The sequence below is a fragment of the Castor canadensis genome, chromosome 8, assembly GCF_047511655.1.
Source record: "Castor canadensis chromosome 8, mCasCan1.hap1v2, whole genome shotgun sequence".
NCBI classification, from domain to species: Eukaryota; Metazoa; Chordata; class Mammalia; order Rodentia; family Castoridae; genus Castor; species Castor canadensis.
In genome coordinates this window covers 20119084-20136811 of record NC_133393.1, presented here as the reverse complement: position 1 = coordinate 20136811, position 17728 = coordinate 20119084, and the positions used below count along the sequence as shown (strand labels likewise).

Sequence of the window (17728 nt, the reverse complement as noted above, 5' to 3'; positions counted from 1 at the left end):
CATGGTGCTGCTTGCTGGGAAGGGGTGATTCATTTCATTACCGAAATTCTAAGTCCGTTAATATGTTCCCAAGAGGTTATCTGGTTTGGAAAATGAGAGATTAAAAACTGAAGAAAGAACAAGAAACAGCAAAGTAGGAAAGATTTTGGGCTAGAGGTGGGGCTCAAGTGTCAGAGTGCCTGCCTAGCAAGGGCAAAAAATCCAAAAAACCAGACAAACAAAAAACTTTTGTTCAGACATTGACTCTTCTGTGGCCAGTAGAAGCGAAATAGTGAGTCTGTTTCTTTTTTTTTTTTTTTTGACAGCACTGGGGTTTGAACTCAGGGCCTTGCATTTGTTAGGCAGACACTCTACCCCTTGAGTCACACCTCTCGCCAATTACAGGAAATCAGTTTTTCCTTGTCCCTTCTCCCCCACATAGTAAATATTTAAAGCAAAAGGTTTAGTAAATGTTTGAAAATGATGAGTTTGAAGGGACACCAAATTACTAGGCTGCCAGGGATGTCGCATGGCTCAGTCTGGTCCTGCACAAACTTTCTGGGACACAACGTGAGCTTAGCAAATACCTAGCTAGTATTACTCATGACAAAACTCAAATAAATCCAATAAAAAATGGGCGACAGGCTTGGACAGACACCTCTCTAGAGACGATACACAAACAGTCAACGAGCTCTAAGGACATTGAGGCTAGGGAAGGGAAATCACTGCTGTGGGGAAACTGCACCTCACACACGTTAGGGTGATTACTGTAAAAATCAAAACTAAAACCCAACATCAGTGAATGTTGGTGACGATGTTGTGGGAAAACTGAGACATTTGTGTTCAGTTGCTGGGATGTTAAAAGGTATCACCACAATGGAAAACAGTATGGCAGGTCTCCCCCAAATTAAAAATGGACTTCTCACATGATCCAGCAATTCAACTTGGTATGTGTATTTCCAATAGAATTGAAACAGCATCTTAGAGAGATATTTACGTATTCATGTTCAGAGCTGATAAAGATTCATAAAAATAAAGATTCGGCTTGTACCCAAAGGCAGAAATCAAGTGTCCACTGACAATAAACAAAATGACATATTTTGTTTAATATATCAAGTGTCCACTGACAATAAACAAAATGACATATAGTGGATTACTCAGCCTTCGAAGAGGAAATTTTCACAGGTGCTACAACAAGGATCTACATAGGCACTGACTTGGGCTACGTGAAAAAATCCAGTCACAGAAAGACAAATACTGGACTGGGATTTGTAACTCAGCAGCCCACTGTGTGTGAGGCCTTGGGTCCAATCCTCAGCACTGCCAAAAAAAGAAAAACAAATGTTGCATGCTTCTACGTACATAAGGTGTTCAGACTAACTAAAGCCATAGAGATGTGGCATGGTGGTGACATTTAATACAGATAATGTCAGCTTTGCAAGATGAAAAGTTTTGGTGACTGATTACACAATATGAATATACTTAATATTAAATTCAAACAGGCATGGTGGTGAGCATCTGTAGTCCCAGTTACTCTAGAGGCTGAGGCAGGATTGCTTGAGCCCAGGAATTTGAGGCCAGCTAGGGCAAGAGGGAGATTCCCATATTAAAAGGGGAAAAAAAAGATTTAGATGGTACAATTTGTTATGTATTTTTAAAATCACAATTAAAAATTTAAAAGTTAAAATAAATACTAGCTATTATTAGCTTACAGGCGAGGAAACTGAGGTCCCAAGAGGGAGGAAGTGTTGACCAAAGCCACTTCCTGTCAACACAGAGCTCTTGCCAAATGTGAGGCCTCCAGGCTCCTGTGATTGATGAAGTCCTGACGAAGACCTCCTGAGGGGCTGGTATGGCGCCACAGGGGTGTGGCATTGTCTGCAAAGTCTGGTCCAGCCTTCACCTAGCCAACTTGGATTGTCCCAGGGTAACTGTGGTTCAGAGGCCCAGGCTCCCAACCTGAAGGTACACAACTGGTTTGTTTACTTACTATCATGTCTGATAACTGAAGGGGTCAGGGATTAGAGGGAGGGGGGAAAGGGGAGGAGAGGGAGAGAAGGAAGGAGAGCAACACAGCTGCTTTCTGTGTAGGGTGGCCAAGTGGGCAGCAAAGGGGTGGGTCTCCCCAGAAGTCAGGAAGTGACACCTTCTAAGGGGGCAGTTCTAAGGAAGACACATTGAAACTGTTTTTTTCCTTTTTTTGGTGGCACTAGGGTTTGAACTTAAGCCCTTGTGCTTGCTAGGCAGGTGCGCTACCACTTGAGCCACTCTGCCAGCACGAAGACACACTGAGATTCAACACTTCCTAGTTCCAGAGAACAGTGGTTGGCATGAGCATGTACCAGTTGCTTTGTAAAGAAAGGGTAGTAGGTTTCTACAGTTACATCCAGTGGGCGATGACTGCAAAGCACACTGAGGGCAAGCTCCCTGTCTCCCAGATTTCTGCCTGGGCACCTCAGAAGACAGAGGCTCTGCTCAAGGAGATGAAGACTGCCACCAGGAGACACCACCCAGGCTGTGCCCAGGGCTGGACAGCTGCCATGAGAGTATTGCAGTGGTGGGGCTCACTGAGGAGGCCCCTGTGGGGAGGGAGTCTGGCTTGCCTAGGCCTCCAGCAAGGCTCTGCGAGGTTCAGCAGGACATGCTGGGGGAGGTGGGATTGAGGCCGCCGTGCTGGTCGCTGAGTTTGGACCCATCAGCAGCTGCCCCGCAGTGGTACAGCAACTGCATGCCTTGTTTCTCCTTTGTGAGTTGCCCAAGCACAGTGCCCAGTTCACAACAGAGGGCCACTGAGCAGGTGGGGGCTACTTGGCTGACAAGGGCATCTGCTTCACTAGCATGGCCCTAGAACTTCCAAGGAAGCCCCTCCTCTTCACATAGGACCTGTTTAGGCTGATTACCTGTTATCAGTTGTGACCAGAAATAGATTTAAGATCAATATGGCCTAAAGACCACAGACACATTTTGTAGTTTTGACCCCCACAAAAGTCAAGTAAGTACCTGATGGTTCTGGCCTCTGCATCTCAAGAAAAGTGACAGGAATGAAAGGCTACTGAGCCATTCATTCAGAGCTTAACTCTGCTACATTAAGCAGAGATAGGAAGCCAGATTTATTGAGTGTCTATTATGTACCAGCTAGGGATGGGGACGACAGGGAATGAAGCAATGAACGGGTTTCTGGGTCCCTCAGTGGTTGGTCCAGGCCAGCAGCCTCTTCAGGAAGACTTTGGTATCTGCAGAGGGCAATAATATACATCTGGGTAAAACCCAAAAAAACCCACTGTGGACACATGGTTGTGAGCAGATACACCATAAAACCATCAGATCCTATAGTAGGATTGGATTATCACATCTCCCAGTTATATGTTCAACTACCCGTTCTTGGACTTTAAGTTTAGTCAGAATGCCTCCAGCAAGGAGTTATCTTGAAGACACACTAGCCCGAGCAGACCCTGGCCAGAAGAAATATGTAATACCTCGAGAAAGGCCAAGACACCGTGTGTGTTCACAATTTGTCAAGGAAGCAAGGTGGAAAGAAAGATAAGCCCCAGAATTCCTTCTCTGCCTAGTTCTGGGTTGAAACATGTGACCTTATGTGTTTCAGGAGGTGGGAATGGTATAGCAGGCATATTCTTTCTTTTTTTAGCAGAAAGGGGCTTACATGCTTGGTACATAGGAGGCATCAGGGTGTGGCAGTTACCTTTCTGTCTATGGCTACAGGGCATCTTTTCCTATGCACTGTTCTTAGCACTGATGCCTACCCTACCTCTCCTATCATTACTGGCAACACTGAAGATCTTACTGCTTGCTTTGAGTTTATGTCAAGAAAAAAATTGGGTCAGCCAGGCATGTTGGCACACGTCCACAATCCCAGCTACTCAGGAGATGGAGGCAGGAGGATTGCTAGTTAAGAGGCCAGCCTGGGTAAAGGTAATGAGATTCTGTCTCAAAAGCAAAATAAAACCTAAAAGGCTGGGAGTGTAGTTCAAGTACAGAGATCCTGAGTTCAATCCTTAGGACCACAAAGAAGGAAAAAAGCAGGGTCTCTCCAAGTGAGGGCATATAACTAGCTGCTCAAAATTAGCAGAGAGCATTGCCTTTTCTTGCTTCAACTGGGCTCCAAGGTGATAGGCAGTGAGGTCCTCCTAGTACCTAGAGAAAAGGGCTCCCCACACCAACATTCCTTGATTCTACCCGGAGCCTGCTTTAGGAAGCAATGGAGATGCCCAACTGGAACACAGTGGTGAGTTCCCCACATCAGCTTTACTGAAGTGGCTCTCCTGCATTTTTCTTTTGTTTTTTTGTGGTGATGTGGTTTGAACTCAGGGCCTACATCTTGAGCCACTCCACCAGCCCTTTTTTTTGTGTGTTAGGTATTTTCAAGATATGGTCTCTTGAACTATCTGCCCAGTCTGGCTTATGAACCTTGATCCTTCTGATCTCTGCCTCTTAAGTAGCTAGGATTACAGGCGTGAGCCACCAGCACCAGGCTCTCCTGCATTTCAAGTCCACCAAAGGCCCAAGGATCCTCAGGAAGCCTTGTCATCTCATTCCTGACACCAGCAGAACTAGCCCTTAAACTAGCAAAAGCCCTCCTGTGGGACTGTGTAAGGGGTCAGGTGACTATAGGTCAGTCCATCACCATCCTAGGTCTCCCCTTTCCTAATTCTCGAGGAATCCCTCATCCCCAGAAAACAAAGCAGCCCTGTATTATGGGTTTTGCTCTAGTTGCCTCAACTACAGGCAGCAATTACTTGCAACAGGAGGCCGTCCAAGATCTTAGTGGCTACCTCAGGGATGCTCCTTGTTTGCTGTGTATTATTAAGGTCACTGGTAGACTAGCCATTATAGACTGACGGAGACAGCTGTTAAAATGGCTGTCTTTTCTTTATCTCCCTCTCTGACCTCCCACAGCAATGCCAGACATGGGAGAGGGAAGCACAGAGGGCCTCCCAAACCTCTCCAGCCATTAGATGTCCTTTTATCCAACTTTGCCAGTCGCTTCTACTCAGGTACACAAGTAGCCAGGTGACAGAAAAAAATGTACAGGTAGGTTGGGGTATTTTGAGTTTGGGATTGTGAACGAATTAGTTCAGTTCAATCTATCTTGTCACCAATGCTGCTGACATTCTTAGCAAATGCAGCATCTAGCTAAAGGGGGAGTCAGAAGTGCTAAGACCTGAGTGAGCATGGCCACCAATTAATCGTCACTTACCCTCAGGCTACCCAGGGTGTGCAGGCTGCCTCTGAAGTGTGATCTGTCACAAAGGCACAGCCAGGACATTCTGGCTCATCCTCAAGTGCTAGTGTGATTATTTGCTTAGAAAAAGATATTCAAATAAAAGACATTATTTCAGTACCGAATAATTTAACAGCAAAGAGGGAAGAGTCTAATTCAAAACCAGAGACAAAGAACTCAGAGGAAGTGAAGGGAGCCTAGAACCTGCAGGCACCTCAGAGGTCCTACTGGACAAAGGGAGAAAGGTGCACCACACCACTTTCTGCAGTGTAGATGGTGAGCCTCACAGGTGTGTGACATCATCTCCTCAGGCCTGCAGACTAAGGATGAATATCTGATCCGATGTGCTACTTCAGAAAGAAAAACATGCTCAACACAAATCATCATCCAAGATATTTACTTAAGTTTTATATACTTATCAAGGGGCACAATTAAATATCACTTCCCCAACGGAACCTATCTTAAGATCAGTTAAAAAGGTGGAATATCTACTTATTAATGTTTGCCATTATTTGAGCAGGATAGTGTCGTCTGTTGCTAATTTCCTGACATCTTGTTTCTTTTAGCTGGTCCCCATCATGGTTTTCCAACTAAAACAGCTTTCCCTGAAGACGATTTAAGCAAAACCAAGAACAATGGGAAATCACTTTTTAAAAAATTTATTTGAGGAAGGAACACAAGAGGTGCATGTAAACGATCTCATTTTTATTTATTTATTCTTGGTGGCACTGGGGTTTGAACTCAAGGCCTCAAGGCCTTGCGCTGGCTAGGGCAGGCAGTCTACCACTTGAGCCACTCCCCCACCTTCTAAATGATTTTTTAAAAACCACTTTTTAGATTCCTTGTTTGCTGGCTGATTCACCATTCTATGTAGTCTACAAGGTGGTACAAGGACATCTTCTGACTTCTATGAAAACTGAAATTACTGAATTCAGTACAAGAATATGTGAAGCTTCGTTCTTGAGTGGAGACAGACACCTGTTGTCATTTGCTTGGAACCCCTCACACTCCCCTTCTCTGCACACACTCTGGCCTGGCCTCTCTCTGTCCACCCCCGGCCCACGCTCCCGAGCCTCACAACACACACTTGGGAGGTGGCTGGCTGGGGTCATCTGAGTTCCAGGATACTTTTCCTGTTTGTTAGCCTGCAAAAAGCTAGCAGGCCTTGCTCTGGTTAAATTTCAGTCCTGGCTTCAGGAGAATCATATTCTCTCTAGTCACCAGAGCTACAAATATTAAACAGTGAGGTCAATAAGCAAAATCAACCGGTGCTCTTCATAGTTCCTAGCTGAGGGTGGGGCTTTTTAAAGAGACTGCATGAAAAAAAGACAAAAGTGTAAATGATCAATTAGAGAGGTTTCAGTTATCTTAAAAAAAAAAAACCCCCACAACAACTCACAAGTTAGTTCTGTTTGTTCCATGGAGAAGCAAACTGGGATAAAAGGAAACAACCTGACTTTTAGGTTTTAAGGGCCTGACCTAACACAGACGGTGCTTGTTAAAACCATATAAAAATTAATGTAAAATGTAACTCTCACTGTTCCTCAGGAGTTAAGACAGTGAGATGTTCCAGGTTTAGGTGAAAAGTTCCCACGAGTGTTTCTTAGGCTGTGGGAAAGAAAGCCATGCCCAATGATTTACCCATAAGAACTAAAGTTCAATTACACGTACACATTTGTTTTGAGACGTGCCCTGGTTCAATGCCCACGTACTGGAGATTTAGGCTAGGTGTACCTGCACAGGAAGCTGTCCTCAACTTTCACAGCTCACACCAGAAGTAAGAGGCTACCAGCGCATGAGGGGGAACGCACCTGCCAGCCAACTTTAAAGGTAAAACCCTCCATGTAAGGGTAACTACTTATATTTTAACCATGAAGATTTTTTTTTTTAAATTAAGCTACTAAATAGTAAAAAGTGAAAAACAAATTCTTGCGTGATAGGAGTGTAAAGTTTCATAAACCAGTATACATGTGTTTATAAGCCAGTAATTAGCTCTATCAATTCTAAATGGATATGTAAGTAAATCCACTCCAGGCCAGAGACATCATAAGAACAAGTCTTAATTCTTAACAGCAAGGCTTTGAAGGAAACAAGAAATTGAATAGTAGCAATGCTAGCAGGAAGTACTGTGCGTTAACATAATTTCCTAAAAGGAATAGGGGAGGGAAAAAAAGCACAATTCTGATTGCTTTTCACACTTGGGCATCTCAGAATTTTACTAAAACAGACACAGCTAATCCAGAACCTCCCATATGCTCATCACCACTGCTGAAGGGTATTTAGGAATGACAGAATCTCCCTTGCCCTAAAGGATGGGTGTGACAGAAAGCCACTCGAGCAAGGGAGCTGGCTGAGAAGGGACTTTGGGAAGCAGCTAAGTCAGCAAGCAAGTGGCCTCTGAGGTTGTGGCTTCAAGTCTGATGCTGCTGTGGAACTGAGAGAATCCTAGCCCCCTCTACTGTGGAGCCTGTTGGTTAAAATACAGCACCTTACATTCATAGCATGTGAGTCATTTAAAAGCAAAATCTCATCCTCCTCCCCTTGCTTCACCTGCCTGTGGGAAAGGAAAAATACATTGTTTTTTTTTTTTTTTTAAAGGTTTCTGCAGTGCTATTAAGGTTCAAATGTAAAACCTAGCAGACAGCCCCAATTGTTAGGATTATCAAGGGACAATGTGTTGGGTGTTGAAAGCTGACACAAACTGAAATGAGCTGGACTTAAGCTATTGGCGCAGTCTCTCCACACCAACAGCCCTTTCTGTTCTGTTCCATTTGGAGTGGTCCCAGGCTTACCCCCTCCATGAACCCACTGGGCAGCAGCAGGGTGGTCGTTTTGGGGAAGCTACTGGTTTTGCCATTTGCTTCCAGAATCATATAGACTATAACAAACTTTACACTAAACACTGTTTAGTCCTGAGGTGGGTGAAAGTCCAATGAGGAGGGGCCGAGCTCATCAGGACTCCCTTCCCTCCGAGGCGTGGCGTCATACATGGCCTTCAGCTTTCTCTTCCTCCATTGCTTGACTTTCTGCTCCTTTTTCAGTGGCAACCCCCTCTAAACTCTTCTTGTTCATTGCTTTACTGGCCTCTTCCTGAGGAAGAAAGAAGAAGTCAATTAGAGGAGAAAGAAGTGAAATAAATTCCTGGCTTCTCTGACTGCTTTGTCTATCCAAAACAACAGCATATTACAATGATTAGATTTAGGTTGCACAGCTGGGTACATGAGGCTGTGTTGGTGATAATTTGAGCTGGGCTTTCCCTTTTCTTTGGTTAAAATGACGAGGCATGCTGCACGAGGCTGCTGTTGCATAATGAAATCCATGTGTGTGGGGGCTGGTGCGTGGAGGCTGGATGGGACTGCAGCGTCAGGAGGCTGGCCTCTCTTCAGTCAGACCTTTCCTAGCTCACTTGCAGCTTGGCTTCCACTCTGAAGATCAAGGGAATAATAATGAGGCTGCTATTAACAACCATTTCCTGGAAAAACTCGAAGTTTCAACAAGGAAATATTACTTGGGAAAAACAAAATAAAACAACAACCTGATGGGTTTTTTTTTTTTTCAAGTAACAAAAGCTTTATTTAGCACATCTCAGGGGAATTTATTTTCCTCACAGACAGTACCTCTGGTCAGATGGACAGCTTCACATGAGCCCCGGAGCCAAAGCAGCCTCAGATCGGAGTGGGGCTCTGGGTTGTCTACCTGAACCTGAGAACCAAAACCAAAGTGGCTAGCTTAGGTCTCAGCTGCCGAATGAGTCAGGCTCTGCACACACCTTTGCGTCCTGCTCTGCAAACTTCTTGAACATGTTGGCGTAGATCCTGCGGTCCCGCTCGTTGTGCTCCTTCGCCTTTTTCTGGCACATGGATATCTGTAATCTTGCCGCCTTGTTCTGGGGATTCACCTCCAACACTTTCTCAAAGTCACCCTTGGCTGACTCAAATTCGTTCATGAGCAGCTGGGCTTCACCCCTTCTGTACAAGCCTTTCTCATTGGCACTGTCCAGTCCAAGGGCCTAGGGACAGATGGTCTATGTTTTAGAAAGGATGAACGTAAGTAACCCTTTTCACTTGAGGGGATTTTAGTAAGAAACTCAGTTAATAGCTTACTATAGCCAAGGAAGATAGAAAAGGAACATTAAAATAATGGGGTTCAAGATGATTATATATATACTACTGACCAAAATGTAGTATACAAATTACTTTCTGTATTCAATGTAATTTCTAGAATGATCCTGTTATGATTTGGATATGAAGCATCCCTCCAAAAGGCTCATGTAACTTGGTCCCTAGGTGGAGGTGCTAGGGAGAGGTGACTAGATCATGAGGACACTACACAGGAGGTTTCAATTCAGTCAATACTATGGAATGATACATTGATTTGTGTGTCACCCTTGTGCAGGGGTGATGCTAATATTCTCTGTATCATTCCAATTTTAGTGTGTGTGCTACCAAAGCAAACACCTGTTTATCACAGCGATGAAAAACTAGCACAGATATCTGGGAGGGGGCCCTTGAGAAGTTCATTTTAAGGTTCAGCCCAAAAATGGCTGAAAAAATGTGGGGGAAACAAGAAAGTAAGAGGGATTCATACTATGACAGAAAAGATGCTCTGCAAGTTGAAGCTGAAGTTACTAGGACAAGGACACCGCTCACGGCATAGAGCAAAACCCTGGGAAACAAGTTCACGTGTAGACACAGACACTTGCCAGGGACAGAAATCAGTGGGGGAAGGCTTAACTTTGACCAAGTGTGGCTGAGGCTGTGGCTATCCACAAAGACTAGTTAAATTTTTACATCATAAACACAAAAATTAATTCTAGACCAATTACAAAAAAGTAAAACCATAAAAATGTACATTATTTTTCTAATTTTGGGGTTGGGAAGACTTTCTTACTAGAAAGGAAAAGACAGATTTGCCTCTGTAAATGTGAAAACTTTCCTTTTTTGGGCAGTACTGGAGTTTGAACTCAGGGCCTCAGGCTTGCTAGGCAAGTGCTCTATCACTTGAGTCATACTGCCATCCTTTTTTTCTGAGATTGGGTCTTGCAAAATCTTTTTCTGGGGCTGGTTTCTACCTAAGATCCTCCAGATCTCTGCCTCCTGAGTAGCTAGGATTACAAGGCATGAGCCATTGGTGCCCTACTAAAACTTTCTTTATAGAGAAATAAGCAATCAACAAAGTTTAGAGAAAAACAAGTGAGGAGAACAGGCTTCCTATTATCAGACAAAGGGTTAGCAATGATACCATATGATGATCGCTTCAACCAATAGAATTGCTCAGGACAATCTACTGAAGAGATGAAAAGGGGCAATTCATCTAAGAATTACAAATGTGTATGGTGAAGAAAGGAAAGATGTAAAATCTCATTAGTAAACAAGAAAAACAAAAATAAGAATTTTTTGTTGCCATTAATATTTCACAAAAAGAAAAATGACAAAGGTAGTGTGGCATACACATGTAATTCCAGCAGAAGATTACAATGAAAAGAGGATCCTGGGCTACATAGGGCTTTTAGGCCAGCTTGGGTATGTAACTTACAATAAAAGAAAACCCAAAACCTGAAAATTTCCCAATGGGAATTGGGTAAATGATAGATACATATAATGGATCTTAAAAAGATGCACTATCAATCTTAAAAACAATGAGCAAGAGCTAGATGATGACTTATCAGATGTGGAGATACCCTTGTTTCATAAAATGACGTGTATCTAAATCTACATATTTTCATTAAAAATATATGCACATATATGGATATAAGTAAGAAATATGTACAAAATAAATGACTGCTCTTGGAAGAGAGGACCAATGGGAATTTTGTGGATGGACTTTCTTACATATTTCTATGTCTGAATTCTGAATAACTTTGTATTACTTTTATAATAAAAAAATAGACACAAAATTTTAAAAGTATAATTAATAACATTCCTTTCTTAGGCAAAAATTTAGTGTAATGTGACAGGAAATATGAATCCACAAAACTATAAAGTAATCTTACAAAGAATGCTTTTATTTTTCTCCACACTTATGTCTATCTTTAAGATACATCCAATCATTAACTTTTATCCCCAGCATTCACTCTGCCTAAGTCAGCATGAGCGGGCTTGTACAGATGTCAGGACAGTACTCATGATACCTATGCAACTACTCGAGGACTGGGAAACAGAGTCAACAACACAAACATGAACCAGAGAGGGCTGTGGGGTTCTCCATCTACTTCTGTATATTCAGTAGGAATATAATGAAAAGTGCCTAGGTAAACAAACAGCTTTTATGGGCAGTTGCAGTCTGTTGAAGTCCTGAAAAACTTGAGTTCAATCTGCTGTTTAAAAAGTGAACCTGATGGGTTACATGTTTACTCTGATACCAAATACCATAGGTAGAAGGGAAGGTCAACTCTAGATGTAAGGAAGGTTTAATTTTTTTTTATATCAAAACTTTTATTCATAATGTATTATAGAAATAGTCCAGGTATCAAAAAAGTCTGACTGCAAACAAAATCCTTCTGGATTTCCCAATTCGTATTGAGAAACAAACAATCCCAAACATATAAATAAATAGAACAAAGCAAAATGAGGCTTTGTCTGGAGGAAGCAGAAATCGTCCATGTAGAGATGGAAAACATGACCTGGACTACCAGAAGTCCACTTCACAGAACCAGCTCACCTTGTCGCAGCATTCCACAGCTTTGGTATATTCTCTGAGCTTCAGGTAGCACATGGCCAGGTTCAGAAAGGCAGCAAGCAGAAACGACTCAGAGGCTTTCGATTCTTTCTCTGATAAACCATATTCCATCTCTAGCCAGGACACTATCTTCCCATACTGAATCACTGCCTGCATGTACTTGCCTCCCTAGGAGAGAAAAGCTAGTAGTTAAATGTGCTGCACTCTGGACGAGTAGCATGGCCCTGCCTCAGAGAGCGAAATCTTCAATGGAATAGCCCTGCAAATGAGCCATTCTGGCTTTGGCTGTTCTCAGGTGGCAATGCTCCATGCCCTCCCACTTCTGCAGAGGCCCCAGCAACCTGCAGCTGGCATGGTGGTGCTGCAGCACTGTACAATGCTGTCGTCCGGCACGCCATCCACTCTGGCAGCAGGTGGCATCCAGACTCTGCACTACATTCTTTGACGCTAATATTCATCAGCCTTTCAAAAGGGTGGTGAGTAGTTTAGTTGACAGAAGAAAAAATTACCTTTCTTTCTTTTCCTGGCATTCAGCACTGCACAGTAAATATTGCCAGTCCCAAACAGGACACCTGAGCTTTCTAAACCAGACTCTCTCTGCTCATCTCTGTCATTTGTAGTGTAAAAAAGCACAGACAAAATAAATAAAAATGTGTTGGTTGTGTCCTAGTAAAATCTTACAAAATAGGCAGAGGGCCAGGGGCCATAGTGTGTAGATCTGTAGGCAATGGGAATATACTTAACTGACTAGCAGCCCCCAGTGTAAGGTAACAACTATAAAACAAAGTAAGTGAAGTATCAGTCAACTATGCAAGAAAAATCATCCACTCGTATTCTGGGGATCAAGCCCAGGGTCCTGCACACATTAGGCAAACACTCTACCACTGAGCTACACCTTCCCCCACCCTGCTCTTTTTTATATTTTCAGATTGGCTCTTGCTACATTACTGAGGCTGATGTCAAACTTGTGTTTCTCCTGCCTCAGTCTCTAGAGTAACTGGGATTACAGGCACACACTACCTCTTGGTCCTGCTCTCTTGCCTAATAATATATATACCTAATAATATATATACATATATATGCAATTTTTTTATAGGGCTGAAACAACATGCTTACTGCTATTGTAAGGTGAATGCAAAAAAAAGTGCAGATGAGGAACCTCCTTTGCAGGAGGTGGTTATGAGCTTGAGAACAGAGATGACACATCATACCAGATGGCAGAAGAGCAGCCAGACCCATTTGGATATTAAATCCAATGTATGACTAGTGAACAGTGTTAAGACTATGTCACTCCGATTTACTACACTCAAAGCAGTGAGTTTTCTCTGCCCACATACACTCCGGCCTTCAACCTGTAATAGAAAAAGGAGCATGTCTAAGAGAATGTCCCTGGTCTGGATGTCAAAGAAGTGGAGGAAGCCCTGCTGTGGACTTTCTGGTGGTGATGATGGACAGACTTTCATGTGGAGGACCTGGGCCTGACAGGGGCTCTACTACACACCTAGAGCACCTTCTTCACAAGTCACTTACTTAGGAACGGGAAGACTCAGAGCTCATCAACTCTGCTGTAGGAAGGCAGTATAAAAGCATGTAGAGGTGCTATGCAGGAAAGGGAACTAAATCAAAGCCCATAACTTTTCTGCCTCAGAAAGTTGTGGTACAGGTTATTTTTAATAAGAAGCCAGGCCCTTTCATTATAAATGCAGAAATTCTTAAGGAAATTATACTTAGTATGAACTAAATTGTTTCCCCCACCCCAGACTCACATGTCGCAGACCTAAACCCCAGTGTGCTGACATTTGCAGATGGGTCTTTGGGAAATAATCAGGCTTAGATGAGGTCATGAGGGTGAGGCCCTTATGTTGGGATTACTGCCCTTGTAAGAAGAAATATCAGAGTGCTTACTTCCTCCCTCTCCCACCCACAGGCACAGGCATTGACTCTGCTGCCATCTGATTTCGGACTTCTGATGTTGCAAGCTATGAAGTAAATGCCTATTCTCTAAGCCACCCAGTCTGTGGTAGCATGCTCTATCCTTTGTGGAAATCCAGGGTTTGCATGAAAAGGCCCTTAATAAAGGTTTGCTGACTAATCACTGAAGTCAAAAGAATATAACCATGGTATCAAAGCTTCTTCTATCACTGGGAGCAAAGATGGAGGTGCAGGTAAGGAAGGGGTTATCTCATTTCCCTGTCATGACTACTTACTTCTTTCTCTCTTCTTCCATCTTTAACATACCTATTAACTTTTCTGACTTATCTTAATATATTGAGAGAAAAGAGCCATGGAGGACAAAGACCTCCATCTTATCACCTTAATATGTCTGGGTAATTAGAATGATGGAAAGTCATGATGTCTAAAAAAACCCAAATAACAGACATCTTAATCGTTTCCAGTAAATGTCACAATATACCTCAAATACAACAATCATTTGACAATAAAAATAAAAAATAGGGGGGGCCTGACTAGGGCTTCCACAACAAGGAATTATTCAACAAGGAATTATCCAACTCCAAATGTCAATGGTGCTCAGGCTTAAAAATCCCACATTAAAAGAATGAAGGAAAAAAAAAGTCAGCCTGAACTCTTCTTTTGCTGCTCCTTTTTTTGGTGATAACAGGGGTTTGAACTCAGGGCCTCATGCTATGCACTCTACCATTTGAGACATACCCCCAGTTCAGTTTTGCTTTAATAATTTTTCAGATAAGGTTTTGTGTTTTTGCCTGAGGCTAGCCTTAAACCACAAACCAAATCAACTACTCCTGATCTCCACCTCAGGAGTAGCTGGCATTACCGATGTGAGCCACTGTGCCTGGGCTATACAATGTGAACTCTTTTTATATTTGCTTGTTTGCATTTTAACCCCAAATCCTACATTCATAGATGACTCGTGTCTAAACTGTATTACTAAACTCTTGGTCAGCAAGGGTAGTCAGGACCTACTAGCATCTGGTTTGTCTGAAAAGCCTCAGTGGCTGAACAATCAATTAGCCCTAACTAGCTAGCTCTAGATGTTTCTTCACAAGGAGCACAAGGGGGCGCAAGAACGCCATATCAGCTCACATTCTTGGACTTCAAACTATGCCGCCAAGTCAAAAAAGAAAAAACACTAATCAGGTATGCCAGATAGTGCTCTTTCTTGTCCTGCAGATACTGTCAGATTTTTGCAGGGCAAAATCTTGTCTACTTAACTTGTTTGCACAATGCCTAGCATATCATGTTGTTACCTGTGCTTAATAATTATTTTCAAAGCCAAATAGCATTCATTAAACATTTAGAAGCTGAAATGAGGTTTTATAGTCTAAACAGTACAATTGTTCTCATTTAAAAGTGGAGTGCAATTCAGCCCCACTGAGTGGAGAGACTTTGCCCTCTTAGCTGTAAACCAAACTGCCAGGCCCGTGAAAGTGGAGCTCGATGATGGCATGCAATGTGGATCTTCAGTGCAGCCTCCTTCTGCTCTCACCCACACACCTGGACTCTGTGCATATGCACGACATGCCAAGTCAAATACCCTGGAAAGATGCGGCCTGACAAAGCAGTGTGGCAGATTAAAACCTGCCCTGAAAGGTGCAAAGGGATGGGACTGTGTACTGGAAACTACCTCCCAAATGTCCTGAAGCCTTACAGCTAAAGCTACCATCACTGCTGGGATCTTTCACCTATAATTAGGAAGGTGCCTGCAGGGAAGTTTTTAGCAGTACAAAATGTTCGAGACATTCTGGGAGAAAAGTCTTAGGTCAGTGGTTTTGAACCCTTCGTTCATTTTCCCCAAAGGATTAATGTTTTGAAAGATCCTGTCTGTCAAATTGCATGTTAAAAATAATATGTTCCATATGTGCAACAGCTCATGCAGATTTATATCCCAAGGTCAGTAATTTAAAGCAGGTAATATTATGGAATATACAATCATGGTTTCTGGGTGATGCTCATAAGGAACAAAGGTAAATCTCTGCACAGATACATAAGCTCAGTTCCTGGCTACCAGCCACCAATTTCAGCATTTCTGTGTATGCTCAGGATGGTTTCATGACATTAGTTCATTCCCAAAAATGTTCTCCAAAGTTATGTGTCATCAGCAACCAATTAAGACTTCTGATTAGCTGAACTGCTATGCTATACTGATATAATTCTAGTCAAATGCTAAAAGCCTCAACCCCTCCCTCAAATTGTTAATATTCTACTTAGGAGTTTGGGGAATTATGTACAGACACACCCTACTTAACAATGGGGATACATCCTAAGAAACCAGGCAATAGGTGATTACATCACTGTGAGAACACCACAGAGAACCTACACAGACTTAGGTGCCACAGCTCCTTACACACTCAGGCTCTATGGCACAGCCTGCTGCTCCTGGGCTTCAAACCTGTACAGCATGCTACTGTACTGACCACCGTACGGTGACATGATGGTATTTATGTGTTTAGACATCCAAAGGCACAGTAAAAATACAGAATAAAATGTTTTAAGATGGTGCACTGTATAGGGCAGGACTGGACGTCCATGAGTGAGTGAGGCCTGACTATATGCTGGGACATTCTTCTGTCTACTGGAGACTTTTATGAACACTGCACACTAAGGCTACACTAAATTTATAAAATTATTTCTTTCCCCAATAATAAGTTAATCTTAGCTTACTGCAACTTTTTTACTTTATAAATTTATTTTTAAAAACTTCGACTCTTTTGTAATAGCTTAGCTAAAAATGTAACATATCAAACTGCTGTACAAGTCTTTATATCCTTAACCTGTACATCTTTTTGTATTTAAAATTTTAAAAACTTTTTTTGTTAACTAAGACACACACATAGCCTAGGCTCACCAGGTCACAGCCATCAGGATCACTGTCTTCCACCTCTCTATCTGTCCCACTGGAAGGTCTGTAGGCAATCACATGCACAGGAGCTGTCTTTCACCCACTGTGATAACAACACCTTCTTCTGGAATCCTGTGGGAGCCACTGAGGCTGTTTTATAGTTAACTTAAAGGAGTCCACGCAAAGATAATGATAAAAGTATAGTCGAGTACTTAAACCAGTAACAGGAACTCACTGCCACCAAGTGCTTGAGACGATGTGTGTACTAGGGCTGTACTTGTACATCTCCAGTGCAGCAGAGGACTTGCTCACACCAGCATCATTACAGGCGTGTGAGTAATGTCTTGCCCCATGATATGAGGACAGCCACGATATCACAAGCAACAGGAATTCTTCAGTCCATTAAAATCTTATGGAATCACGGTCATAGAAGTGGTTTGGTGTTAACCAAAATGTTATATGGTACATGACTATACAACAAGGTCTTTCATTTGTTTTTGGTGATACTGGGGTTTGAACTCAGGGCCCTGTGCTTGTTAGGTAGGTGGTCTTATAAATTGAGCCATACCCCTAGCCCTTTTTTGCTTCATTTTTCAGATAGGTTCTCATGTTTTTTGCTGATGGCCAGCTTGAACTGTAACCCTCCTACCTATGCCCTCGGTGTATCTGGGTTCATAGACCTTAGTCACCATGACAGGTTTGTTTGCTGAGATGGGAGCTCACTAACTTTTTGCCCAGGTTGGCCTCAAACTATAGTCTTTCTGATCTCTACCTTCTGAGTAGCTGAGACCACAGGTAAATGCCACTGTGCCTGACTTACTGATTGAAATGGGGTCTCACTAACTTTTTGCTCAGGCTGGTCTTGAACTGTGGGCCTCCCAAGTAGCTGGGATTACAGCCGTGACCCACCATGCCCATCCAGTAAAGACTTTTACAGATTCCAGGAATATAGGAAACACTGTTTGGTGTTAACTATGGTCTTAAAGGATTTTATAGAATCCTTTCTTTTTTAT

The 17728-nt window shown here is 42.8% G+C and overlaps 1 protein-coding gene, 1 long non-coding RNA gene and 1 other non-coding gene across 8 annotated transcripts in view; 1 reads left to right on the top strand and 2 right to left on the bottom strand.

Moving 5' to 3' along the window:
• LOC141425645 (uncharacterized) overlaps nucleotides 1-17728 on the top strand; it is a 40682-nt gene that overhangs the window by 21441 nt on the left and 1513 nt on the right. The window contains exon 2 of the long non-coding RNA XR_012450669.1: nucleotides 13824-14061. This is a non-coding gene — a long non-coding RNA (uncharacterized lncRNA). The remainder of the gene's footprint in view (nucleotides 1-13823; nucleotides 14062-17728) is intronic.
• Fkbp5 (FKBP prolyl isomerase 5) overlaps nucleotides 7764-17728 on the bottom strand; it is a 91754-nt gene continuing 81789 nt past the window's right edge. For 5 of the 6 annotated variants that reach the window (XM_020168922.2, XM_020168920.2, XM_074082343.1 and 2 more), the window contains exons 9-11: nucleotides 11879-12064; nucleotides 8988-9227; nucleotides 7764-8308 (exon numbers count right to left, since the gene is read on the bottom strand). In XM_020168922.2, coding sequence (XP_020024511.1) covers nucleotides 8201-8308; nucleotides 8988-9227; nucleotides 11879-12064 — 534 coding nt within the window. In that variant the 3' untranslated portion in view covers nucleotides 7764-8200. The remainder of the gene's footprint in view (nucleotides 8309-8987; nucleotides 9228-11878; nucleotides 12065-17728) is intronic. The other variant, XM_074082345.1, reaches the window with a different exon arrangement.
• On the bottom strand, nucleotides 9569-9675 carry LOC141426051 (U6 spliceosomal RNA). The gene has a single exon (XR_012451160.1). It is a non-coding gene; the product is annotated as a U6 spliceosomal RNA (small nuclear RNA).